We start from the raw sequence: 26840 nt of genomic DNA, 5'->3' as shown, positions 1-26840 counted from the left end.
CATCGCAAACTGTTGGCGTGCTCTTCAAAAATGAGTCTGTCACCTACAGACAGTGCAGGCCGTCTCGTGGCTTAGTCATGTCACTCGTTCCTCGTGTTATGCTGCCCTCGCAAATTGGCAACCTCCAACCGTAGGCAACAGGTGCACATAAACGAGTAAAGTGGGGAGTGCCAGGAGACTAGTGGATATATGTGTTCCAGCATTATGGTAATCATCTTTTTTTGTTTTTTTAGGTGGTAACAAACAGGGATACACAGGAAACGCTATTATGCATGGCTTGTGTATTCGAAGTGTCAAACAGCGAGCACGGAGCACAACACCACATCTACAGGCTGGTCAAAGAATGAATGTAAACTTCAACGCTTACTCTGTACCCTATGTCTGCACACACTAAAAACTTCACAATGGACACTGACTAAACCTCAACACTAGTGGCAGCGCCTACAAGCCCACCCAGCGTTTATCCGCTCTGTTTATTTCAGTGACGTCATTTCTAATATGTTTATAAATTAATTGTAGCTGTGAAACATTACAGTTTGTAAAGATTTCTTAAGAAAAGAAAAAAAAATTGTGGAAAAAAAACAAAAACAGTTGAACTCCAGTGCAGGGGAAACTTGCTGCTGCCTTGCAGAGCGAACGCACAGCACGGTTATCCAGCAGCGACGTGGCGAATGGTGCCACAGCTACTTAAAGTAGATTTTCTGTAGGTGGTGATCTCTAAACGTAAAGGAATTTAGAAGAAAATCATTGTGTTTTTCTTCACATATTAAGAAAAAAAGCCTTTAAAAGAATTTACATAAAAATGCTTGGAAAATGCAAGCGCGTTACATGAAATGTGTGAATGTAAACAGATGTTTTAAAATGTTAATCTTTTTAACTACCTGAGGGGAAACACTTATGGACGAATGTAACAATCTAAATTATTTTAAGAAAAAAAAAAAAAAGTTTTTTTTGTTTTTCCAGTTTAAAACCAAATGATATATTCTTCAGATGTGCCTGAAATGAGTCGGGAGGTTTTTTTGTTTTTTCCTGTTTTTAGCTAACCTTTTAGTCCAGAACACTATTTTGGAAAGCGGTACTGCAGTCTAAACCAGCCCTTGTAATTAAAATAGCTAATGTATTTAAGATAAAAATAATGTACTGTACTAATTCAAAGATTTAGTTTAGTAACACAAAGATGGCTTATTTTGCAATAAATCTACTTTTTAATTTTTTTTATGTTAACTTACAAAAAATGTCTTTTTAAGAATGTTTTTATATGAACATCATATATATATATATATATATATATATATATATATATATATATATTATTCTTTTTAAGAATGGAGTGAAATTAGATCTGCTGTTCGAGAACTTACAGGAAGCATCATTGTGTTGCTCAAATATCTAAATGCCTCCCAATAATCCCAACTTTTCCGGTCTGCCACGATTTTCACGGCTATAGAAGGAGGATCGGCTGACACACTTGAGTGCCTGGCCTTAGCAACTGATCATGTGGTTTAGGCGGCGGATCATGGGGGTAGTTAGGATTGTAGGTGATTAGAAATTGCTTATGCAATTCTAAGGGCTCTATTGAATACAAACAAAACAACACTATATACAAGTTGTGCGGCTTGTTAGTAGAACAATGACAAATGTCATTGAACATTACAACTAGCTACCAGTGGTATATTTTGTATACTAGCAGCATTTACCACTCCGGCAGGGTCTGGCGGTCTCTCTCTGTGGGGGTCAGTATCGGGAAAACTTTGCATTCCGGATATTGATACATCTGGCAGCATCACATCTCCGTAGAAGGCTACGGGGGATGCGGTTGCCGGTGGGAATGGAGGGATTACAGTAGGTATCGGAGATATCTGCTGCGGTCCCCCCCTACATACATTTTGGTGATACTTAATATTTGAGGCTAACCCCCAAATAGCTGATGATTATATGATATATACAAACACACAGTAATGTATAATTATTGATCTGTAATCTCTGCCTTTTAGGGATCCTCTTTTTTTTTTTTTTTTTCCTATGAAAGCACAATAGCGAGGAATTGTCACAGGCGTCATTAATAAGCATCACTAAGTGAAATTACAGCATTTTACCGAATAACACAACACCGAAATCATTTAATGTCAACACCAGAATGTTGAATGTCAACATATGGCATGTCGACAGTTCATTTTAGGGTAGCTTAAAAATTTCTTGTTGACCATATTCTGTCAGCATGGGAACTGTTGACATAATATACTGAACCTGGATTATGGTTATAGACCTTTTTTTTATTTATTTTTTTAGTCTGTTGACAGTATTTATTCTCAATCTCTCCATCACTTATTAGATCTGAGCCATGTTGTAGTAGAGATGTTCCTCTATTAGTAATCTTTTGGCCTTAGCGGATTAATTGCAGGTATTATATAGTCCTGGGAAACGCACTTTATCACATGGAAAAACAATTGAATTGATCCGTCAGGCGCCACCCGGCTGCAGCTGCGGGGAAACAATTGAATTCCCCCTATGAGTTAGGAATAATACCAGTTTAGGATCTGTATTTATAAATCTTAGCCAAAATAAGAATCTTGTATAATTTTTTTGCATATATTTTGTTTCCTTAAACCACCACTAAGGGGCCTATGTATTAATAACCGTGGCACTGCCGCGATTATTAACATTCCGTTTCATGGTGGATAGTTCCATTTTTAATGACCATATCCCGCCATGTGGTAAGTGAAACCCGCAGGGACAGTGGGAGCGATAGCTGCTCTCCCAGCATGTTACTTTTAGGAGTTTTTCACATTTGTGAAAGTCTCTGCAGGAGAATCTGACATTGCACATGGGGGGAATTCAGACCTGATCGCTCGCTAGCGGTTTTTGTACGGCTGCGATCAGGTTTGAACTGCGTGTGCACCGCAATGCGCAGACGCGTTGCATGGGTACAAAGCGGATAGCCGCTCAGTGATGGGTTTGTGCGAAGAATCCATTCGCACGACTGTTCGCAAGGAGATTGACAGGAAGAAGGCGTTTGTGGGTGGCAACTGACCGTTTTCTGGGAGTGGTCGGAAAAACACAGGCGTGTCCAAGCGTTTGCAGGGCGGGTGTCTGACGTCCATTCCGTGCCCGGACAGGCTGAAGTGATCGCAGCGGCTGAGTAAGTTCTGGGCAACTCAGAAACTGCACAAACTCTTTTTGTACCGCTCGGCTGCACATGCGATCGCACACTTGCACAGCTAAAATACACTCCCCGGTGGGCGACGACTATGCGAACGCTGGACTGCAAAAAAACCCTAGCGAGCCATCAGGTCTGAATTAACCCCAGTGTCCGTTTCCTGAATCGGAGCCGGACAGAGGACGGAAAGCTCTCTCTCCTGCTACCATGCCTCCCATAGGCTTACAGCAGTTTACACCAAGTTTGGTTCATAAGGGTCAGACTGCGATCTGCATTGCTAATTAGCGTTCTGCAGGAGATTTCTGTGAAATCTCCTGTATTATGCTATTAGTACATAGCAACAAACCATTAAATTATGCAGAGAATTCAGTTTCTACATAATCTTATGCTACATATCACTTAAAAAAATAAAAAAAATTGCTCGATAAATAGGCCCCTAGGATTAAAAAGAATCTTTCTCCACCAACTGGTAGTAAACTTTCCTCTCTGTAATGCAGGGTTTAGTGAGAACCGTATGTGCCATAGAGAGAGGGAGCCCTTCTTCCGCTGGATATGCCACGTTAGCCACAAGGGGGGGCTGCAAACCGTGTCGCTACAATACAGGATTTCTCTTCTCGTGTCCTACCTCCGGACATTCACTAAGATGCGATTGCTGGGGCACTGAAGAATTAGAACATGTCTACCCTGAACTTACCAGTAATTGCGACATTACAAGCCATTTATTTACAGCAGACTAATTTCATTCCAGCTCTTTGACCATCTGTTTCTGAGGTCTAACCGTAACCACCTAATTGTGAGACAGCTATGTGTGAGCCTTTGTAGATAAAAGATGTTTTGGGGTTTGTTTCTGATTGTTTAAAGCACTTGTATTTTGAGTCAAACACTACTTTTTAAAGGTTTCTATGTTATGTAATGGTGAAATGTTTCAGTGATAACGAAGATATATACTGGTTGAATCTTCAAAAAAAAAACAAGCGGAGCGACACAATTTGGCGTATTGTGTGTCCTGTCTTTGTTCTCTGCACACAGTTCGAAGTGAAGGGCAAAATGTTTTTTTGTTACACTTCTCAAGGTAAATTTAAACGTCCGACACAGCATTCAGTCAGTTCTGGATGGCCTTATTTTCGTTCCTGTAACTGTGAGCTCTTTTATAAGCTGGGAGAAATTCATCTATCAACGCTAACTTAGGTTATTATTCATCGCTGCCAAAGCATTTCCAAATGCAGTGCCTTAGAGGTTAGGTCCACGTTTGCAGAATAGAACTCCCATTGTGCTGTAGCTCCCCTTCAAAAGATTTTAACCGGTTTCCCGTACACTCGGTAACATATATAATACATTTTGGTGTTTCTAAGTATGAGCGGAGTGCTTTCAAAAGTAGCGTCACGTAGAAGTCTGAGGTGACGCGTCCATTTACAACAGTGGCACAGTGTATTTCAGCACAGTCTTACGGATCAATATGTCAGCATGTTAGGAGTAGGAGGGACGTGGCCAACATATAAATTCACATTGTAGCCGCACAGTCCAATGGCACAATTACGACAATGTAAAGTAGGAGGTGGAGCCACAAATCATGCTACCAAACCGCCCACTTTATGGGGAAAGGTGGCATCAGGGGATCTAAGTGGGACTTTGCTATGCTACTGAGTGTCCGGGAGTGCCAACCAAGATTTGGGAGTCTTCCGGACGTTCCGGAAGAGTAGCCAAGTATTCTCTACTAAAGAATATCCATTTCCTCTAAAGACGCCACTTAACTTTTAAGTTGATGGGAGTCCTTGTTGTATTTATTATTGATCCCATTCTGGTGTTATTTGTGGAAATATTTTCTGGAGATAATTGCAGCGCTTGTCCCACATTGATGGCGCCGCTCAGTGACCTTTTTAGTAAATAAACTTTTGGAGGGGATTATATTCTTTCAGTTATATGCCTGCATTGGGCAATATACTTACACCTCCCCCATCCCACAAACACGGGCAGAGGAATTGTATACCTGTAGCTGCTTTCTGACCAAAAGATTTTGCAACCTAGTCTGAATGTGCCTTTGATTGTGAATATCCCAGCTTACAAAAGTGCTGTGAAAATGATATGGAAATTTGTAAACACCAAAACTTCTCACAGATCACCGCAATGCCTTCTGGTTGGATGGATTAAGACAAAGCCACAGGTGCTTTTAAATGGAGCACTAGGTAAACACTACACTCAGAGTACAGACTGTGGCTGTAGAATCACATTCCGCCAAGTAGCGTAAACCTGTAGTCAGGGTTCAGATTTATAAGCGGACATAAGTCACCTGCTTTTGACTGACTACTATTTGTAACACTGTCTATAATCTATAAAGAACTGTCCATGCTTTAAGAATGCTTTTACATTATCAGTGTCTTGTACAGTAGTACCCCCTTTGGCGGTAAGTGGGGTAGGGGGCATCTCTCACTTTTACCCCCTTTGGCGGTAAGTGGGGTAGGGGGCATCTCTCACTTTTTGCTGGATGCAACAGTGAAAACTGGTAATGACAGGTATTTTTCCTTCATAAAGGTCTTTAAATTGATGCCTTTCAATCAATAACTAGTTGCCTTTACTGTATGTGGGTGTCTCATAAAAGTTACCCTAAAGCTTAACATGAAACAAGGTAAAAAGAAATAAATATATATATATATTAAACAAAAAAAAAAACGTACAGATTTATCATCCAAATTTTGTAAGCGTCAAGTAATTCCACCTATTATACACTACAGTATCCTGACACATCGTCCCACACTTACGCGCTGCGGAACTGCCTGGCGAACACAAGTGTCATTTTTGTTTAAACCTATTTTGCGTTTTTATTTTCCTACTGCTGAAAACATTTCATGACGGTGTTTATTGCAGCCACACTACACATATATGGTCATGCTCTTAGGATAAAGGTTTACATTGTCAGTACAAGTAAATAACTAGGACATGCGTGCATACTGTGATGTAAAAAGAAAAAAGTTTTAATAAAAAGAAAAAAAAAATAATTATATATATAGTAGTCGAGATTCTTCCTATGGAAGTAATTTCTGTTGTAATGACATTTTTGCATAGATACAGGTTTTCAATCATAATTATTAAAGGAGTATACCCTGGTGATCATGGACTATTTGTATAAGTATTTATACCAGGGTGTTATTTTTTTCTCTTTACACATATAACCATTATGCTCTTGGTCAAATGTCCAACGGGGGAACGATTTAGTTGCCTATAGAGACTTAGTATCTCAAAAACACACCGGTAATCTGTATTTCATTTGTTTTTAGCTCTGTGTACCCTTCATGGATTCTTACCAATAAACACTAACTGTTCACGTAAAAGCCAAAGTGAACCCCAAATCACTAGGGGTACTTGGCCGGCGTTGATGTATTTTCTGGCTGCATTGTTTGCCTAGCCTGCCCTAGCTCTGCTGGGCGAAATAAACACAAAAATTCAAAATGTGCCTGATGAAGACAGAATTTTATAACCTTCAAACCCGATAGCCTTTACTGCTTAAATATTACTATGTTGTTTGTAAACCGTTTTGCCATAAGAATATGTTCACCTTGTAAATTACTTCTAAACTATTCTCACCTTCTGTTTATGTATTGTTAAAAAAGAAAAAATAAGGAAGAAAAAAAAAACTGTGTGATTTCTGCATATCCATATATGGTCAGTGGTTAATTTAATGTTGTACTGCTGCCCGTTTTGTTGATGATGAAGAAGCTGCCTTGTTGACTTATGTTATTATACAGATTCACAAAACAAAGCTGTTTTTAATGTTTTTTTGTACCATTTTCAGATTTCCGCCAAGGCAACCTGTCAAAGCCTATAGCAGTTTAATTTTTTTGTTTTTTTGTTCCCGGTATGTTTACTGTCTTTGTGTAGGTACTGGTACCTTTCTTGTTAAAAGAAAAAAAATATGTTTCAAGTGTTGGCTTTAAAGTGAATTTATCTTTTAGAGAGATAGTTAATATGAAATTATAGGGTTTGTGTGCAGAGATTTTTTTTTTATTTAAACGGTGCTTTGTTTAAGGAATAAAAGTAAAAACTGTATTCTAGCTTTTGGCGGTACAATGTGTGATTTAATATCTATGACAGTTAAGTGCAATTATTTCATCACTCTAAAATGCTATTTTTGTGTCGGTTACTGCAGGTGTTTTAATGTCTTTGCAAAGTGACAGATTTTGATGCCTTCTTGATAGTGGTAGACTTTTTGTAGCTTTTTAGAAACTTTGTATTCATACAGTATCAATTGAAAATAAAGACCATTAAATTGTTCTTGGCTATATTGAGTTATTTAAAGTGACACTAACATGATCCAGTTATATACTACAGCAGGGATGGCTAACCAGTTTGAGACCAAGGCCCCAAAAATATCTAGCCCTTGCATAAACATGCCATCAGACCTCCCCTCGTGTCCCTTACTCGCCATGAGACCTCCCCATATGCCAAATTGTTCACAGGAGCCTTCAAAGCAGGAATGCTGCTATGTCCAGTGGAGGCGGGTGCTAAAAGCTACTAACAGTCTGAGCTTGCGGTAGTCACGCTGCTACTGCATCCACAATTACCATGAATGGAAATGTTGAACTATAAGAAAAATATCAAATGCACACATGGAGCTCAGGCTTCCCTATGTGCTTATTAGGCCCCTTGAAATGCCTTTTATATGTTCATCCACAAAGGGACCCTCACCATTCATTAATGTCGAAAGTGAGCTCATTTGTGCGATCAAACTGCATTGTTCATAGGTCATGTGACACATGCAGGGCTCTGCGCCTGGCGGTGTCCTCTCCCCAGCCACCGGTGTCCGGATCCCAGTCAGGAGCCATTTGTGGCTGGAGAGTCATGGGTTGGCCATCCTGGTTCTAGACTCCCAGTGTAGAAAACAACTAAAAAAGTTTGCGGAGGATGTTAATTAAGAAAGTTACCCATATGACATGATCTCCTTGTATCTAGTTATACATTCCACCATCAGAGACTAAGTTACTTTCATAAATCAAAGCCTTGTGACTTTAACCACACAGGAATTTGTTTTAAACCTATACAGTCACAGAGGAAGCACAATGAAAAGACACGACTGCAGCATCGCAACCCTTTGTATACAGATTCAGACAAATGAATCATTGCAATCTAGCAAAATAGGTTTTTTGTTCCCAGTTGTTTTATTTGTGCGAATAAGAAAAACATTTTAAGTGAGAAAGAAGCGCTGCAGAGTCTAGGTCAGTGGTTCTCAAGCACCACCAACCGGTCATGTTTTGTAGATTTCTTTAATCATGCACAGGTGAGTTAATCTATTTTGCTGGGTCAGTCAAAAATTCTGAAAACATGACCTGTTGGTGGTACAGATGTGTCCTCTTACATCTTTGCTTCGTGCATTACACAACGAGAGTGCTGTGTGACTCTAGCATTTAGCATCTTTTTTTTTTTTTGTGGTTTTTCATGCAAAAATGCCTCTTTAGTCGCAAAGTACTGTAATAAGGCGCACAAGCGGCTTCTGCTGATTAAAATGATATGCAGCATGCCTATATTCTGTGTGTGACTGCATTTGCATCCAAAATGCTAAGCTACAGTGTCTTCCTGGAAAATATGTGTAATCCCGTGTCTGGCGTTAATATTCCAGCTACCAGGATACCAATAGCAGGAATCTTAACCACATCCCCGTTTATCGTTTGGTTAACTTCCTGAACAGAACAGTGTCTTACTGAACCGTGCGGCTCGTTCAGATACGGTTGCCAAGTGGCTATTGTACGCATGCCGTTCGATGTGTCTTACTGCGCATACGTCTGAGCCGCAGTGCGCACGCGCAGCGAGTGAACTGCTCTAGCGGTTGCAACAAGGAATTAGTTGCAAAGTGAGTGACAGGAAGACAGCGTTTGGGGGTGGGAACGGGGAAAAACCTGCTAGCAAGGTTAGAATACCTGTAGAGAAGGGAATAAAGAAAGGAGCTTGAAGTTGGAGAGGAACAGGCCGCACACAGGGCTACAATAAAAGAAAAACGGTAACTGCAACAATACAATGTCCGGCCAGGGTCTCAGTGGGATAATGAGAACCACTGCTACCACTTGTTCTATATGATGTGGAGACATTTGATTAATAGAAAGTCCGCTCATGAGAACAGGTGACAAGAAGCTGTACTTGATAGGCACAGCCTTTTATTTAGACATTCACAAAACAGAGGAAAAAGTGAGGTGAGTGTCTGCGCTGTGATAGGATCGTCAGCCTGCCGGGAAGAGTACTGCAGCTCCCCTAAAACGAACTCCAAATTGAACAGGTAAAAAATGGGGTGTTGACTCTCCCCTCGGGGCCCTGATCCTAAATACCTTTATATTCTGTATGAAAAAAGACCTTAAACTGAAAAGTATGTGAAATATGTAGGGTGTGTGCATTAAGTACACCTTTTGTCAGGCTGTATAATAAAAGAATTTACAGAATTTATTAAACTACTGGCACTGGAGGGCAACCCAGACGCATTGCGGGACAACCTGGTCCCTTTTTCAAAGCTGTATGCTACCAGGTTGTCCCGAAACGCGTTGGCCTCTAGAGCCACCTACTATAAAAGGATACCTTGGCCTCTAGAGCCACCTACTATAAAAGGATACCTTGGCCTCTAGAGCCACCTACTATAAAAGGATACCTTGGCCTCTAGAGCCACCTACTATAAAAGGATACCTTGGCCTCTAGAGCCACCTACTGTAAAAGGATACCTTGGCCTCTAGAGCCACCTACTATAAAAGGATACCTTGGCCTCTAGAGCCACCTACTGTAAAAGGATACCTTGGACTGAGTGAACTGAGAAACCAATTTCTGGGAGGCACTAGCAGGGTATTTTCCCGGGAGTACCTTGCACCACCACACCTTGCGGTTCTTTCTACCTTATCGGTAGGATTTACTTCCCTTCCAGTCTGCACTCTTGTTTGCTTGCATTTATTGTAATTTAATTTTGCTTTTATCATGTCAGTAGTTGTTTAATAAATTCTGTAAATTCTTTTATTATACAGCCTGACAAAAGGTGTACTTAATGCACGCACCCTACATATTTCACATACCTTTTCAGTTTAAGGTCTTTTTTCATACAGAATACAAAGGTATTTAGGATCAGTGCCCAGAGGGGAGAGTCACCACCCCATTTTTTACCTATTCACAAAACAGACAATCATAGACACCATAATGTCAACAGGTACAAAATAAAGACAATCAAAAATAGGATTTTAATTACCTACCGGTAAATCCTTTTCTCGTAGTCCGTAGAGGATGCTGGGATCCACATTAGTACCATGGGGTATAGATGGGTCCACTAGGAGCCATTGGCGCTTTAAGAGTTTGAGTGTGTGGGCTGGCTCCTCCCTCTATGCCCCTCCTACCAGACTCCGTCTAGAAACTGTGCCCGAGGAGACGGACAACTTCGAGAGAAGGATTTTACACAGATAGTGGCAAGATTCACACCAGCTCACACATACAAGGCAAACCAAGCTAACTAGCTTGAAAACTCAGCAACGGCTGAACAAGATTACATAACCAAGTAACAAAACAGTACTTAACCAAGAACTAAGCAGTACTGAACTAAGGGGGTCATTCCGAGTTGTTCGCTTGGTAATTTTCTTCGCATCGCAGCGATTTTCCGCTAATTGCGCATGCGCAATGTTCGCACTGCGACTGCGCCAAGTAAATTTGCTATGCAGTTAGGAATTTTACTCACGGCATTACGAGGTTTTTTCTTCGTTCTGGTGATCGTAATGTGATTGACAGGAAGTGGGTTTTTCAGGGCGGAAACTGGCCGTTTTATGGGTGTGTGTGAAAAAACGCTGCAGTTTCTGGGAAAAACGCGGGAGTGTCTGAAGAAACGGGGGAGTGTCTGGGCGAACGCTGGGTGTGTTTGTGACGTCAAACCAGGAACGACAAGCACTTAACTGATCGCAGTGGCAGAGTAAGTCTCGAGCTACTCAGAAACTGCTAAGAAATTTCTATTCGCAATTCTGCTAATCTTTTTTTCGCAATTTTACTAAGCCAAGATTCACTCCCAGTAGGCGGCGGCTTAGCGTGTGCAAAGCTGCTAAAAGCAGCTTGCGAGCGAACAACTCGGAATGAGGGCCTTAACCAAGAACTAAGCAGTACTGATCTAAGGGGGTCATTCCGAGTTCGCTCGTTGCCGATTTTCGCTATGCTGCGATTTGTTGCTAACTGCGCATGGTTCGCAGAGCGCATGCGCTAAGGTATTTAACACAAAACTTAGTAGATTTGCTGGTGTTCGAACGACGATTTTCAGTCGCACTGCTGATCGGTGAATGATTGACAGGAAATGGGCGTTTCTGGGTGGTAACTGAGCGTTTTCCGGGAGTGTGCTAAAAAACGCGGGAGTGTCTGGAGAAACGGGGGAGTGGCTGGCCGAACGCAGGGCGTGTTTGTGACGTCAAACCAGGAACTAAACGGACTGAGCTGATTGCAATCTGTGAGTAGGTCTGGAGCTATTCAGAAACTGCAAATAATTATTTAGTAGCAATTCTGCTAATCTTTCGTTCGCAATTCTGCTAAGCTAAGGTACACTCCCAGAGGGCGGCGGCCTAGCGTGTGCAATGCTGCTAAAAGCAGCTAGCGAGCGAACAACTCGGAATGAGGGCCTAAGTAACCACTGCAGGATCACAAAGCACTGGGCAGGCGCCCAGCATCCTCTACGGACTACGAGAACAGGATTTACCGGTAGGTAATTAAGATCCTATTTTTTCTTACGTCCTAGAGGATGCTGGGGTCCACATTAGTACCATGGGGAATGTACCAAAGCTCCCAAAACGGGAGGGAGAGCACGGAGGCTCCTGCAGAACTGATTGACCAAACTTTAGGTTCTCAGAAGCAAAAGTATCGAACTTGTAGAACTTAGCAAATGTGTTCGACCCTGACCAAGTAGCTGCTCGGCAAAGCTGTAAAACCAAGACGCCCAGGAAGAACCCACCTTAGGAGTAGAGTGGGCCTTAACAGATTTTGGACACGGCAATCCTGCCGTAGAATACGCATGCTGGATAGTGAACCTGATCCAGCGAGAGAGAGTCTGCTTAGAAGCAGGACGACCAAGTTTCTTGGGATCATACAGGAAAAACAGAGTCCGATTTTCTGTGACAAGCAGTCCTCTTCACAGATTTTCAGAGCCCTTACAACATCCAAGGACTTTGATGAAATTGAGGAGTTCAGTAGCCACTGGCACCACAATAGGTTGGTTGATAAGAAATGCCGACACAACCTTCGGAAGGAACTGCTGACGTATCCGGAGCTCAGCTCTATCTTCATGGAAGATCAAGTAGGGGCTCTTACAAGACAAAGCCCCCAACTCCGACACACGTCTAGTAGAAGCTAAGGCCAACAAAGTGACAGCCTTCCACGTGAGAAACTTGACCTCAACCTCTGGTAGAGGTTCGAACCAATCCAATTGGAGGAACTGTAACACCACATTAAGATCCCAGGGTGCCGTAGGTGGCACAAAGGGAGGCTGGATGTGCAGAACCCCTTTTAAAAAAGTCTGAACCTCAAGGAGAAAAGCTAACTGTTTCTGAAAGAAAATGGATAGGGATGAAATCTGGACCTTTATGGATCCCAACCGCAGGCCCATATCCACACCTGCTTGCAGGAAGAAGAGAAAACGTCCCAGTTGAAACTCCACCGTAGGAAACTTCTTGGACTCACACCAAGATACATACTTTTTCCAAATGCGATGGTAATGTTTAGACGTTATTCCTTTCCTAGCCTGTATCAGGGTAGGAATAACCTTGTTCAGAATGCCCTTCCGAGCTAAGATCTGGCGTTCAACCTCCATGACGTCATACGTAGCCATGGTCAGTCTTGATAAGTGAACGGCCCCTGCTGCAGCAAGTCCTCCCGAAGAGGAAGAGGCCTCTGCTCTTCCATCAGTAGATCCAGAAGATCCGCGTACCAAGCCCTTCTTGGCCAGTCCGGAGCAATGAGGATTGCATGAACTCTTGTTCTCCTTATGAGCTTTAGAACTCTTGGAATCAGTGGAAGTGGAGGAAACACGTACACTGACTGGAACACCCATGGAGTCACCAGGGCGTCCACCGCCACTGCCTGCGGGTCTCTTGACCTGGAGCAATACCTCCAAAGTTTTTTGTTGAGGCGGGAGGCCATCATGTCTATTTGAGGAACCCCCTAAAGATTTGTCGCCTCTGTGAACACCTCTTATTGGAGGCCCCACTCTCCTGGATGGAGATAGTGTCTGCTGAGAAAGTCCGCTTCCCAGTTGTCCACTCCCGGAATGAAGATTACCGCCAGCGCGTGCTTTTCCGCCCAGAGGATGATTTTTGTTACCTCTGACATTTCAGCTCTGCTCTTCGTTCCACCTTGTCGGTTTATGTAGGCCACTGTCGTTACACTGTCCGACTGAACTTGAATGGCCTGATCTTTCAGAAGATGTGCTGCTTGCAGAAGACCGTTGTACACGGCTCTTAGTTCCAGAATGTTTATTGGAAGACTGGATTCCAGGTTTGACCATCTTCCTTGGAAGGTTTCCCCTAGAGTGACTGCGCCCCAACACCGGAGACTTGCATTCGTGGTTAGAAGGATCCAGTCCTGAATCCCGAACCTGCGGCCCTCCAGAAGGTGAGGCATTTGTAGCCACCAGAGGAGTGAAATCGTTGCTTTCGGCGACAGACGTATCCTCAGGTGCATATGTAGATGAGAACCCGACCACTTGTCTAGGAGATCCAATTGGAAGGATCGAGCATGAAACCTTCTGAACTGCAGAGCCTGGTAAGAGGCAACCATCTTCCCCAGAATACGAATGCACTGATGAATCGGGCTGGCATCAGGACATCCCGGACCATAGATTGTATCACCAACGCCTTCTCCACCGGTAGAAACACCCTCTGCACTTCCGTGTCGAGGATCATCCCCAGGAAAGACAATCTCTTTGTCGGCTCCAAATGTGACTTTGGAAGGTTCAGGATCCAACCATGGACCCTGAGCAGATGAGTCGTGAGAGCAATGGACGGCAACAGCTTCTCCCTAGACGACGCCTTTGTCAGCAGATCGTCCAGGTATGGAATTATGTTCACTCCCTGTCTGCGGAGGAGAACCATAATCTCTGTCATCACCTTGGTGAACACCCTCGGCGCCGTGGAGAGACCGAATGGCAGCACCTGAAACTGATAGTGACTGTCTAACAGTGCAAACCTGAGATAAGCCTGGTGCGGAGGCCAAATCGGAATGTGGAGATACGCATTCTTGATATCTAGGGATACTAGAAACTCTCCCTCCTCCAGACCTGAGATCACCGCTCTCAGAGACTCCATTTTGAATTTGAACTCCCTTAGATAAGGGTTTAACGATTTCAAGTTCAAAATTGGTCTGACCGAACCATCTGGTTTCGGTACCACAAAAAAGTTTGAATAGTAACCCACGTTGTGCATATGAGGTGGAACTGGGACAATGACTTATGACTTTACCAATTTTTGGATAGCTTCCAGTAGGACAGTTCTGTCTGTCAGTAAAGCTGGCAAGCCCGATTTGAAGAATCGGTGAGGTGGGGTTTCTTGAAACTCCAGTCTGTACCCCTGGGACACAATATCCTGTACCCAGGGATCCAGGCCGGACGACACCCAGACGTGGTTGAAACCCCTCCACAGGGAATAACATCGGGGAGTGTAGAGTAGGATCTTGATTTGAGGCACCAACAGGCTAAAAGCTTTGACTGTTCCCAGAATGCATAGCGCTGCCTCCTCTATAACCCACTCAGTTTTGTTAACCAGCCCAATGCAGTAGCAGGCAAAAAGAGACAACAGTTAGTAGCCACATACACCACATTCTCACGACAGGAGAAGGTGTCAGCGGCTAATGCCATACCAACTCAAAGAAGCTAAGTGTCAGGGTGGGCGCCCTGTGGTACCCAGTGTACCTCGCAGAAAGAGATTTAACAATGGTAAGTTCTTACCATAAATCTCATTATCACCTCCCCTGCTAGAGACCTGTGCGCTGCCATAATTCTCATTTTCTGCAGCGGGGTACACTGAGTTCCAGTGTACCCCAGTTACAGGGAATAACATTGGGGATGTCCTAAAGCAGTTCCTCATGGGAGCGGACGCACTGTAGCGGGCACAAGAACCCGGTGTCCAAAGGAAGCATCCTGGGAGGCGGATGTATCAAAGGCATAGAACCTTATGAACATGTTCATTGAGGACCACGTAGCCGCCTTGCACAACTGTTCAAGGGTCGCACCACGGCGGGCCGCCCAAGAAGATCCAACAGACCGAGTAGAATGGGCTTTGATGGTAGCAGGAGCTGGAAGGCCAGCCTGTACACACGCATGTGCAATCACCATTCTAATCCATCTGGCCAAGGTCTGCTTGTTAGCAGGCCAGCCACGTTTGTGAAAACCAAACAGAACAAAGAGAGAATCAGACTTCCTGATGGCAGCTGTCATCTTCACATAGATACGGAGAGCCCGTACCACATCCAAAGACCGCTCTTTGGAAGACAATCCAGGAGAGACAAAGGCCGTATCCACAATCTCCTGATTAAGGTGGAAAGAAGACACCACCTTAGGTAGGTAACCCGGACGTGTTCAAAGAACCGCCCGGTCACGGTGAAAAATCAGATAGGGGGACCTACAAGACAAGGCACCCAAATCCAAACACCCGTCTAGCAGAGGCAATAGCCAATAGAAACAATACCTTAAGGGAAAGCCACTTAAGGTCCGCAGATTCAAAAGGCTCAAACGGAGACTCCTGTAAAGCCTCCAGAACCACCGACAGATCCCAAGGAGCTACAGGCGGGATGTAAGGAGGTTGAATCCGTAACACACCCTGAGTGATTGTATGAACATCAGGCAGAGTGGCAATTTTTCTCTGAAACCAAACCAACAAGGCAGAAATATGAACCTTGATGGAGGCCAAATGAAGGCCTAAGTCCAGGCCCTGTTGTAGAAAGGCCAAAAGTTTGTCCGTACTAAACTTGTAAGCATCATGATTATTAGATGCGCACCAAGCAAAGTAAGAATTCCAGACCCTATGGTAAATCCGAGCAGAAGCCGGCTTACGGGCCTTCAACATTGTCCTAATGACCGCCTCAGAAAAACCCTTGGCCCTTAGTATGGAAGCTTCAAGAGCCACGCCGTCAAAGCCAGACGGGCCAAATCCTGGTAAACACAAGGGCCCTGAACGAGGAGGTCTGGTCGTTGTAGAAGCAGAAGAGGACGCTCCAACGAGAGACCCTGAAGGTCTGAGAACCAATGCCGTCTGGGCCACGCTAGAGTGATCAGGAGTAGGATTCCTCCTTCTTGCTTGAACTTCCTTAATACTCTGGGCAGTAGTGACCCTGAAGGGAACACGTACGGCAGCCGAAAGTTCCATGGAATTGCCAGAGCGTCCACGAACGCTGCTTAAGGATCCCTTGTCCTTGCTCCAAAGACCGGAATCTTGTGATTGTGTCGAGACACCATCAGGTCCACATCTGGGAGGCCCCACTTGTCCGCTAGGAGTTGAAATACTTCTGGGTGGAGGCTCCACTCTCTGGCGTGTACGTCCTGACGACTGAGGAAATCCGCTTCCCAGTTTAGGACTCCCGGGATGAACACTGCCGATATGGCTGGAAGATGGCGTTCTGCCCACTGAAGATTTCTGGATACTTCCCTCATTGCCATGCGGTTTTGAGTGCCGCCTTGATGATTTATGTACGCCACGGTGGCGTTGTCCGACTGTACTTGAACAGGTCTGTTCTGTATTAAATGCTGGGCCAAGTTCAGAGCAATTGGAAAAAGCAAGAGAAAAAGACAAAAAACCCTTTTTTGGGAGCACTCATTTGTTTGATAGACGTAATGTATGTAATATTAAAACATAACCTTTAATGAATCTTGAATAAAAAAACTTTGGACAAAAAAGAAGAATTAGGACTCGTGTGTGGTGTTAATGTTGGTGTAAATCTTATTTAACCTTTTTAACAAATGAGGTATAAGATAATTGAGAAGGTGAAAATATCAAAGGGATAGTGAAGGATACCAAATGGTTTCTTAGGATCCAAGGTATCCAAACAAATCACTGTACATGCTTAAATTAGGGGATATCTTGAATTGAGACAATGTAGGCTTGATAGAAATGGAGCTCAAGAGATATGTGAGAAGGATGGAGCAAGGAATGCGAGAGACTTCTCTTGATAGTAGGGGGGGGCAGGGGGATATTGAACAGAGGCCCACTACACCTGGTATTCTCAGGAGGTTTCCCGTCCTAGTACTGACCAGGCCATGCCTGCTTAGCTTCCGAGATCGGACAGGATCGGGCGTATTCAGGGTAGTATGGTAGTGGGCCGATGATGGGGGGAAAAGAAGAAGAAAAGAAAAGAGAAGAAAAAAAAGGGGGGGGGGGAAGGAAAAGAAAAGGGAGAAGCGACACTTCAATTTTCTGTACTCTAATAAATCGATACCATGATGGTCTGAAATGGTTTTTCCAGACAGGAGAGTGTGTTGGGATTTTTTGGGGGTAAGGACAAGTTTGATCTCTTAGTTCAGAGCATTCAACACCGCCCGCATTTCCAGAATGTTTATCGGGAGGAAAGACTCCTCCATGGTCCCCCGACCCTGAAGGAAGTGTTGCTCCGACACCGTGCCCCAACCTCTCAGACCGGCATCTGTTGTCAGAAGGACCCAGTTGGAGATCCAGAAGGGACAACCCCTGCTCAATCGTTGGTCCTGAAGCCACCAGCTAATTGACAGACGGACCTCCGAAGACAAGGAGATCATGTGAGACCTGATCCGGTGAGGCAGGCCGTCCCACTCGGCAAGAATCAATTTCTGTAGAGGGCGGGAATGGAATTGAGCGTACTCCACCATGTTGAAAGCCGACACCATGAGACCTAGCACTTGCATCGCCGAATGTATCGACACTTGCGGACGAGATAGGAAGTATTGAATCCTGTCCTGAAGTTTCAGGACTTTGTCCTGAGACTAGAACAACCGCTGGTTGTGAGTGTCTAACAACGCCTCCAGGTGCACCATGCTCTGCTCAGGGACCAGGGAAGATTTCTTCCAGTTGATGAGCCACCTGTGGGCTTGCAGAAACTGGAGCGTCATATCCAGATGGCGTAGGAGCATTTCTGGGTAATTCGCCAGGATCAACGAGTCATCCAGATACGGGAGGCTCCTGACCCCTTGACGGCAGAGTACATCTGTCATTACCGCCATGACCTTGGTGAAGACTCGTGGGGTCGTGGTCAATCCAAAAAGTAACGCCCGAAATTGGTAATGGAGGTTGCCAACAGCAAACCTCAGATACTGCTGATGCGACATTGCAATAGGAATATGCAGGTAAGCATCCTGTATGTCCAGGGAGACCATATAATCCCCGGGTTCCAAAGCCAGAACAATAGAGCGAAGAGTTTCCATATGACTCTTGGAGACTCTCGCATATTTGTTCAAGGACTTGAGGTTGAGAATGGGCAGAGAGGACCCATTCGGTTTCAGGACTAGGAATAGCGGTGAATAGTACCCCTTGCCTCTCTGAGTCAGAGGCACCTGTACTACCACTCCTGTGTCCAGGAGGGACTGTACCACCGAATGAAGAGTCTTTGCCTTCACCTGATCCGAAGGGACGTCTGTCAGGCAAAATCGATGAGGGGGACGATGCTTGAAGGATATGGTGTAACCTCGAGTGATGACTTCCCGTACCCAGGCATCGGAAGTGGTCTTCAACCATTCCTGGGTAAACCCTAGAAGTCGGCCCCCCACCCTGGAATCCCCCAGAGGGAGGCCCGCCCCATCATGCACCAGGCTTGTCCGTTTTGGAAGCATGTTGACGGGCAGCCCAGGCCCGTTTAGGTTTGGGCTTAGCGGTTTTGGAAGTGCGAGCCTGTTTCGGGTATGCCTGACCTTTTGCTTTACCTGAAGGACGAAAGGAGCGAAAGGAAGTACTCTTAGCCGTCGGTACCAAAGGAGCAGTACTAGGCAGACACGCTGTTTTAGCAGAAGCTAAGTCAGCCACTATCTTGTTGAGATCCTCTCCAAAAACAATGTCTCCATTAAAAGGGAGCACCTCCAGAGTTTTCTTAGAGTCCAGATCCACAGACCAGGAAAGTAACCAGAGAATCCAGCGAGCCAAAATGGACGTATTAGAAGCTTTGGCCACCAGAATACCGGCATCAGAAGCCGCCTCCTTAATGTAATAAAATGCTGTGACAATATACGAGAGACATTGTCTAGCATTATCAGAAAAGTTGGATGGCAGTTCAGCTTCCACCTCCTGAGCCCACGCTTCAATAGCCTCTGCAGCCCATGTTGCTGCAATAATGGGCTGATGCACAGCACCTGGTAGTGTGTAAATCGCTTTTAAACAATCCTCCACATGCTTATCCGTCGGTTCTTTCAGAGAAATGACGGTAGTTACCGGCAGAGCTGAGGACACCACCAACAGCGCCACTTGCGAATCCACTGGCGGGGGTGTTTCCCAATTTTTACTCGGCTCCGCCGCGAGTGGATAGCGAGCCAGCATCTTCTTGTGAGGTGTGAATTTCTTTCCTGGATTTTCCCAAGATTCATGACGTATTTCAACTAAATGATTAGAATGAGGTAAAACTTGTTTAACAACCTTCTGATGTTTAAATCTGTCCGGTTTCTTAGAGGTAGCATCAGGCTCTGGATCATCAGTAATTTTAAGAATTAGCCTGATAGCCTCCAATAAACATCCACATGTGAAACAGATTCCCTATCAGAAGTATCTGGACCAGTGTCTGTGGGGTCAGTATATACGCCTTTTTCATCAGATGAGGTATCTGGGATGTGGGTGGATTGTGAGGAAGTAATGGCCCGCTTAGAGGACCCCTTGGTCTTAGGCGGGCGAAGGTTAGACATCTGTGTAGTCAGTGAGTGGTTCAATTGCTGCAAGTGAGCGGACAGTTGATCTGCCCAAGGCGGATTAACCGCAGGGACCATAAGCGGTTGTACCGGCACAGGAGGTCCCATTGGGGGCGTAAGTCTAGTTACCAGTGTACTTAACGTGGAGAAAGTTGCCCAAGGTGGGTCGTTATGAACCCCCGTTGCTACAGTTCCACTGGGAGGTAGGGAACCCCCAGAGCCTGAACCCTCTGCTGCTATGTTTTCCTCTAATATGTCTGCAGCCTAACCACCACGCAATGTGGGATCAGCCCCAGCTCCGTCACCCCTTGTAGCTGACATGTCTGAAAGCTCAATTCACGGGCAACCTAGTACAATATCAGCAGCCTAATACCTTAACAAGAACCCCCTGTGCAGTGTATGAGCACAAACAGGGAATTTAAGAGGTATATGGTGACTGAAAATCACAGAGAAAAATACACAGTAAGTATATCCTGTGACACACCTATATTAAACAATAACCCTGACGCACTTAGCCCCCTCAGGGTACAGAATATAGGGATAGGAATCTCAGTGAGATACATGAAATGGAAGTCACGCAGCAGCTATATGCACACACACAGAGTCACATGTACCATGCAGAAATTATGACATGCAATAAAACCACTGGACTAGCAATACAAAGTAATACTAAGTACAGCTATATAAACAATAGGTATAACAATGCACAGTAAAGACTGGATGTATATCACAGGGTACTTGTACTAAATAACCCTGACTAAATGCACTGTTTCTTAACTAACACTGGGGGTCATTCCGACCCGATCGCTCGCTTCAGTTTCTCGCAGCGATCGGGTCAGAACCGCGCCGGCGCCGTAGTGTGCTGGCGCATGGCAGACGTCGCTGCCTAGCGATCGCCTCTGAGACAGGCAGTCGCTGGGGGCTTGACGGCGGCGCTAAGCCGCCGTTTAAGAGGGGCGGTCCGGCCAACGCAGGCGTAACCGGACCGTTGGGCGAGGTGCCGTGGCGGCTGCGTGATGTCTCGCGCTGCGGCCAGCGACAGCAACAAACAACTCCCGGCCAGCCGCAGAAGCTGCGCTAGCCGGGAGTTACTCCAGAAATACAAAAGCATCACCGCTGTGTGATGCTTTTGTATTTGTGCGGGGGGGAGGCGGCACTGACATGCGGGGCGGACTAGCCCTGTGCTGGGCATCCCCCCGCATGTCAGGGAAGATGATCGTAGCTGTGCTACATTTAGCACAGCTACGATCAATTCGGAATGACCCCCACTGTCAGCAGACATGTAGAATACTTAAGTGTCCTGTAAAATGCACAGTGCTGACATGCAGGCGGCTTTACAGAGGAGGATTTGCCCAAACAGTCCCAGGATCAGCTCATCTCGAGGTAATGGCGCCCAAATGCTGACAGGGAGTGAGGGAGAGAGAGATATGCAGCTCCAGGGCAGGAACATTTACTCTAAATGGCGCCCTGGGGAAGGGGCTACAGGTTACAGCCTTATCCCCTTGCTGGGCTTCACCACCGGGTACTGTGGGCTATGTAAGAAATGGTTTTTAGTAAAACCGACCTGTGCCCTTGCCCTGGTGGTGTCTAGTGGGGTCCCTGTACTACCACAGTGTCCACGCCAGTGCGCGCGCGGCCCGCCTCCCACCGGCCGCTCCGGATCGCGGTTTCCAGCAGGTCCCACCTGGGGGACCCTCTTACTGCCTCCCAAAGTGCGGCCACAAATCCTGGAGAGCTGCGGCGGCGTGTGTGACTGACCGAAGCAAACCGGTGCCTTCGCTGTAAGTACCCAGCAACCAGGGCGTGGGAGTATACAGCACCGCTGGGGGAGGTGATGGAGCTGCAGCAGGAGATGTCTGACTGACATCTAACACACACAGTGTCTCTGCTGCAGCTCTTGAAGTCTTCAGATTTCACTTAAAAAAGCTCTTCTGAGGGCAGCTGGAGCAGCCCACCTGTTGTATGACTGCACTGCATGGCACCAACTACAAAACTGAGCTCCTGTACACGGAGGCGGCGTTATAGAGGAGGCGGTGCTATGCATTCTGGGAACAGTCAAAGCTTTTAGCCTGCTGGTGCTTCGGATCTAGATCCTAATCTACACCCTCCGATTTTATTCCCTGTGGAACCCAGTGTACCCCGCTGCAGAAAACAGGTGTGTAGTCAGGCAGCGCACAGGTCTCTAGCAGGGAGGGTGATAACGGGAGTGTAGTCTGGCAGAGCACAGGTATCTAACAGGGAGGGAGATAACGGGAGTGTAGTCAGGCAGCACACAGGTCTCTAGCAGGAGGTGATAACGGGAGTGTAGTCAGGCAGTGCACAGGTCTCTAGCATGAGGTGATAACGGGATTATATTCAGGCAGCGCACAGGTCTCTAGCAGGAGGTGATAACGGGAGTGTAGTCTGGCAGAGCACAGGTATCTAGCAGGGAGGGAGATAACGGGAGTGTAGTCTGGCAGAGCACAGGTATCTAGCAGGGAGGGAGATAACGGGAGTGTAGTCAGGCAGAGCACAGGTCTCTAGCAGGGAGGGTGATAACGGGAGTGTAGTCAAGCAGCGCACAGGTCTCTAGCAGAAGGTGATAACGGGAGTGTAGTCAGGCAGCTCACAGGTCTCTAGCAGGGGGGGTGATAACGGGAGTGTAGTCAGGCAGCGTGCAAGTCTCTAGCAAGGGGGTGATAACGGGAGTGTAGTCAGGCAGCGTGCAGGTCTCTAGCAAGGGGGCGATAACGGGAGTGTAGTCAGGAAGCGCACAGGTCTCTAGCAGGAGGTGATAACGGGAGTGTAGTCAGGCAATGCACAGGTCTAGCATGGAGGGAGATAACGGGAGTGTAGTCAGGCAGCGTCCAGGTCTCTAGTAGGGGGGAGATAATGGGAGTGTAGTCAGGCAGCGCGCAGGTCTCTAGCAGGGGGGTGATAACGGGAGTGTAGTCAGGCAGCGCACAGGTCTCTAGCCGGGAGGGAGATAACGGGATTGTAGTCAGGCAATGCACAGGTCTCTAGCAAGGGGGTGATAACGGGATTATATTCAGGCAGCGCACAGGTCTCTAGCAGGAGGTGATAACGGGAGTGTAGTCAGGCAATGTACAGGTCTCTAGCAGGGGGGGTGATAACGGGAGTGTAGTCAGGCAGCGTGCAGGTCTCTAGCAAGGGGGTGATAACGGGAGTGTAGTCAGGCAATGCACAGGTCTCTAGCAGGGGGGGTGATAACGGGAGTGTAGTCAGGCAGCGCACAGGTCTCTAGCAGGGAGGGTGATAACGGGAGTGTAGTCAAGCAGCGCACAGTTCTCTAGCAGAAGGTGATAACGGGAGTGTAGTCAGGCAGCGCACAGGTCTCTAGCAGGGAGGCTGATAACGGGAGTGTAGTCAAGCAGCGCACAGGTCTCTAGCAGGAGGTGATAACGGGAGTGTAGTCAGGCAGTGCACAGGTCTCTAGCAGGAGGTGATAACGGGAGTGTAGTCAGGCAGTGCACAGGTCTCTAGCAGGGAGGCTGATAACGGGAGTGTAGTCAGGCAGCGCACAGGTCTCTAGCAGGAGGTGATAACGGGAGTGTAGTCAGGCAGAGCACAGGTCTCTAGCAGGAGGTGATAACGGGATTATATTCAGGCAGCGCACAGGTCTCTAGCAGAAGGTGATAACGGGAGTGTAGTCAGGCAGCTCACAGGTCTCTAGCAGGGGGGGTTGATAACGGGAGTGTAGTCAGGCAGCGTGCAGGTCTCTAGCAAGGGGGTGATCACGGGAGTGTAGTCAGGCAGCGTGCAGGTCTCTAGCAAGGGGGTGATAACGGGAGTGTAGTCAGGAAGCGCACAGGTCTCTAACAGGAGGTGATAACGGGAGTGTAGTCAGGCAATGCACAGGTCTAGCACGGAGGGAGATAACGGGAGTGTAGTCAGGCAGCGTCCAGGTCTCTAGCAGGGGGGAGATAATGGGAGTGTAGTCAGGCAGCGCGCAGGTCTCTAGCAGGGAGGGTGATAACGGGAGTGTAGTCAGGCAGCGCACAGGTCTCTAGCCGGGAGGGTGATAAAGGGAGTGTAGTCAGGCAGCGCACAGGTCTCTAGCAGGGAGGGTGATAACGGGAGTGTAGTCAGGAAGCGCACAGGTCTCTAACAGGAGGTGATAACGGGAGTGTAGTCAGGCAATGCACAGGTCTAGCACGGAGGGAGATAACGGGAGTGTAGTCAGGCAGCGTCCAGGTCTCTAGCAGGGGGGAGATAATGGGAGTGTAGTCAGGCAGCGCGCAGGTCTCTAGCAGGGAGGGTGATAACGGGAGTGTAGTCAGGCAGCGCACAGGTATCTAGTAGGGAGGGAGATAACGGGAGTGTAGTCAGGCAGTGCACAGGTATCTAGTAGGGAGGGAGATAACGGGAGTGTAGTCAGGCAATGCTCAGGTCTCTAGCAGGGAGGATGATAACGGGAGTGTAGTCAGGCAATGCACAGGTCTCTAGCAGGGGGGGTGATAACGGGAGTGTAGTCAGGCAGTGCACAGGTCTCTAGCAGGAGGTGATAACGGGATTATATTCAGGCAGCGCACAGGTCTCTAGCAGGAGGTGATAACGGGAGTGTAGTCAGGCAGCATGCAGGTCTCTAGCAGGGAGGGTGATAACGGGAGTGTAGTCAGGCAGAGCACAGGTCTCTAGCAGGAGGTGATAACGGGAGTGTAGTCAGGCAGCGCACAGGTCTCTAGCAGGAGGTGATAATGGGAGTGTAGTCAGGCAGTGCGCAGGTCTCTAGCAGGGGGGTGATAACGGGAGTGTAGTCAGGCAGTGCACAGGTCTCTAGCAGAGAAGGTGATAATGGGAGTGTAGTCAGGCAGCGCACAGGTCTCTAGCAGGAGGTGATAACGGGAGTGTAGTCAGGCAGTGCACAGGTCTCTAGCAGGAGGTGATAACGGGAGTGTAGTCAGGCAGCGCACAGGTCTCTAGCAGAAGGTGATAAAGGGAGTGTAGTCAGGCAGTGCACAGGTCTCTAGCAGGGGGGTGATAACGGGAGTGTAGTCAGGCAGTGCGCAGGTCTCTAGCAGGGGGTGATAACGGGAGTGTAGTCAGGCAGAGTGCAGGTCTCTAGCCGGGAGGGTGATAACAAAAGTGTAGTCAGGCAGCGCACAGGTATCTAGTAGGGAGGGAGATAACGGGAGTGTAGTCGGGCAATGCACAGGTCTCTAGCAGGGAGGGTGATAACGGGAGTGTAGTCAGGCAATGCACAGGTCTCTAGCAGGGAGGGTGATAACGGGAGTGTAGCAGGGAGGGTGATAACGGGAGTGTAGTCAGGCAATGCACAGGTCTCTAACAGGGGGGGAGATAACGGGAGTGTAGTCAGGCAGCGCGCAGGTCTCTAGCAGAAGGTGATAAAGGGATGGTAGTCAGGCAGTGCACAGGTCTCTAGCAGGGGGATGATAACGGGAGTGTAGTCAGGCAGTGCACAGGTCTCTAGCAGGAGGTGATAACAGGAGTGTAGTCAAGCAGCGCACAGGTCTCTAGCAGGAGGTGATAACGGAAGTGTAGTCAGGCAGTGCACAGGTCTCTAGCAGGGAGGTGATAACGGGAGTGTAGTCAGGCAGTGCACAGGTCTCTAGCAAGGGGGTGATAAGGGGAGTGTACTCAGGCAGCGTGTAGGTCTGTAGCCGGGAGGGTGATAACGGGAGTGTAGTCAGGCAGTGCACAGGTCTCTAGCAGTAGGTGATAACGGGAGTGTAGTCAGGCAGCGCACAGGTCTCTAGCAGGAGGTGATAACGGGAGTGTAGTCAGGCAGCGCACAGGTCTCTAGCAGGGAGGGTGATAACGGGAGCGTAGTCAGGCAGTGCACAGGTCTCTATCAGGGAGGGTGATAACGGGAGTGTAGTCAGGCAATGCACAGGTCTCTAGCAGGGGTAAGATAACGGGAGTGTAGTCAGGCAGCGCACAGGTCTCTAGCAGGGAGGGTGATAACGGGAGTGTAGTCTGGCAGAGCACAGGTCTCTAGCAGGGAGGGTGATAACGGGAGTGTAGTCAGGCAGCGCACAGGTCTCTAGCAGGAAGGGTGATAACGGGAGTGTAGTCAGGCAATGCACAGTTCTCTAGCAAGGAGGGTGATAACGGGAGTGCAGTCAGGCAGCGCACAGGTCTCTAGCAGGAGGTGATAATGGGAGTGTAGTCAGGCAGCGCACAGGTCTCTAGCAGGAGGTGATAATGGGAGTGTAGTCAGGCAGCGCACAGGTCTCTAGCAGCAGGTGATAATGGGAGTGTAGTCAGGCAATGCACAGGTCTCTAGCAGGAGGTGATAATGGGTGTTAGGCAGCGCACCTGTTTCTAGCAGGAGGTGATAACGGGAGTGTAGTCAGGCAGCGCACAGTTCTGTAGCAGGAGGTGATAACGGGAGTGTAGTCAGGCAGTGCACAGGTCTCTAGCAGGGAGGGAGATAACGGGAGTGTAGTCAGGCAGTGCACAGGTCTCTAGCAGGAGGTGATAACGGGAGTGTAGTCAGGCAGTGCACAGGTCTCTAGCAGGGAGGGTGATAACAGGAGTGTAGTCAGGCAATGCACAGGTCTCTAGCAGGGATGGTGATAACAGGAGTGTAGTCAGGCAGCGTGCAGGTTTCTAGCAGGAGGTGATAACGGGAGTGTAGTCAGGCAGCACACAGGTCTCTAGCAGGGAAGGTGATAACAGGAGTGTAGTAAGGCAGCACACAGGTCTCTAGCAGGGAGGGTGATAACGGGATTGTAGTTAGGCAGTGCACAGGTCTCTAGCAGGGATGGTGATAACAGGAGTGTAGTCGGGCAGCGCACAGGTCTCTAGCAGGGAGGGTGATAACGGGAGTGTAGACAGGCAGCACACAGGTCTCTAGCAGGGGGAGATAACGGGAGTGTAGTCAGGCAGCGCACAGTT

The 26840-nt window shown here is 47.1% G+C and overlaps 1 protein-coding gene and 1 pseudogene across 8 annotated transcripts in view; one reads left to right on the top strand and one right to left on the bottom strand.

Moving 5' to 3' along the window:
- The window catches only part of TEAD1 (TEA domain transcription factor 1), a 239360-nt gene extending 231937 nt beyond the window's left edge, over positions 1-7423 (top strand). For all 8 annotated transcript variants that reach the window (XM_063946405.1, XM_063946409.1, XM_063946407.1 and 5 more), the window contains one exon: positions 234-7423. In XM_063946405.1, coding sequence (XP_063802475.1) covers positions 234-347 — 114 coding nt within the window. In that variant the 3' untranslated portion in view covers positions 348-7423. The remainder of the gene's footprint in view (positions 1-233) is intronic.
- A 9900-nt stretch (positions 7424-17323) lies between these two features.
- Positions 17324-17441, bottom strand: LOC134971248 (5S ribosomal RNA; annotated as a pseudogene).
- Between the last annotated feature and the right edge of the window lie 9399 nt (positions 17442-26840).

This window comes from Pseudophryne corroboree, chromosome 11 (assembly GCF_028390025.1).
Source record: "Pseudophryne corroboree isolate aPseCor3 chromosome 11, aPseCor3.hap2, whole genome shotgun sequence".
NCBI lineage: Eukaryota > Metazoa > Chordata > Amphibia > Anura > Myobatrachidae > Pseudophryne > Pseudophryne corroboree.
The sequence above is the reverse complement of the archived record's forward strand: the minus strand, read 5'-3'. Positions and strand labels throughout refer to the sequence as shown.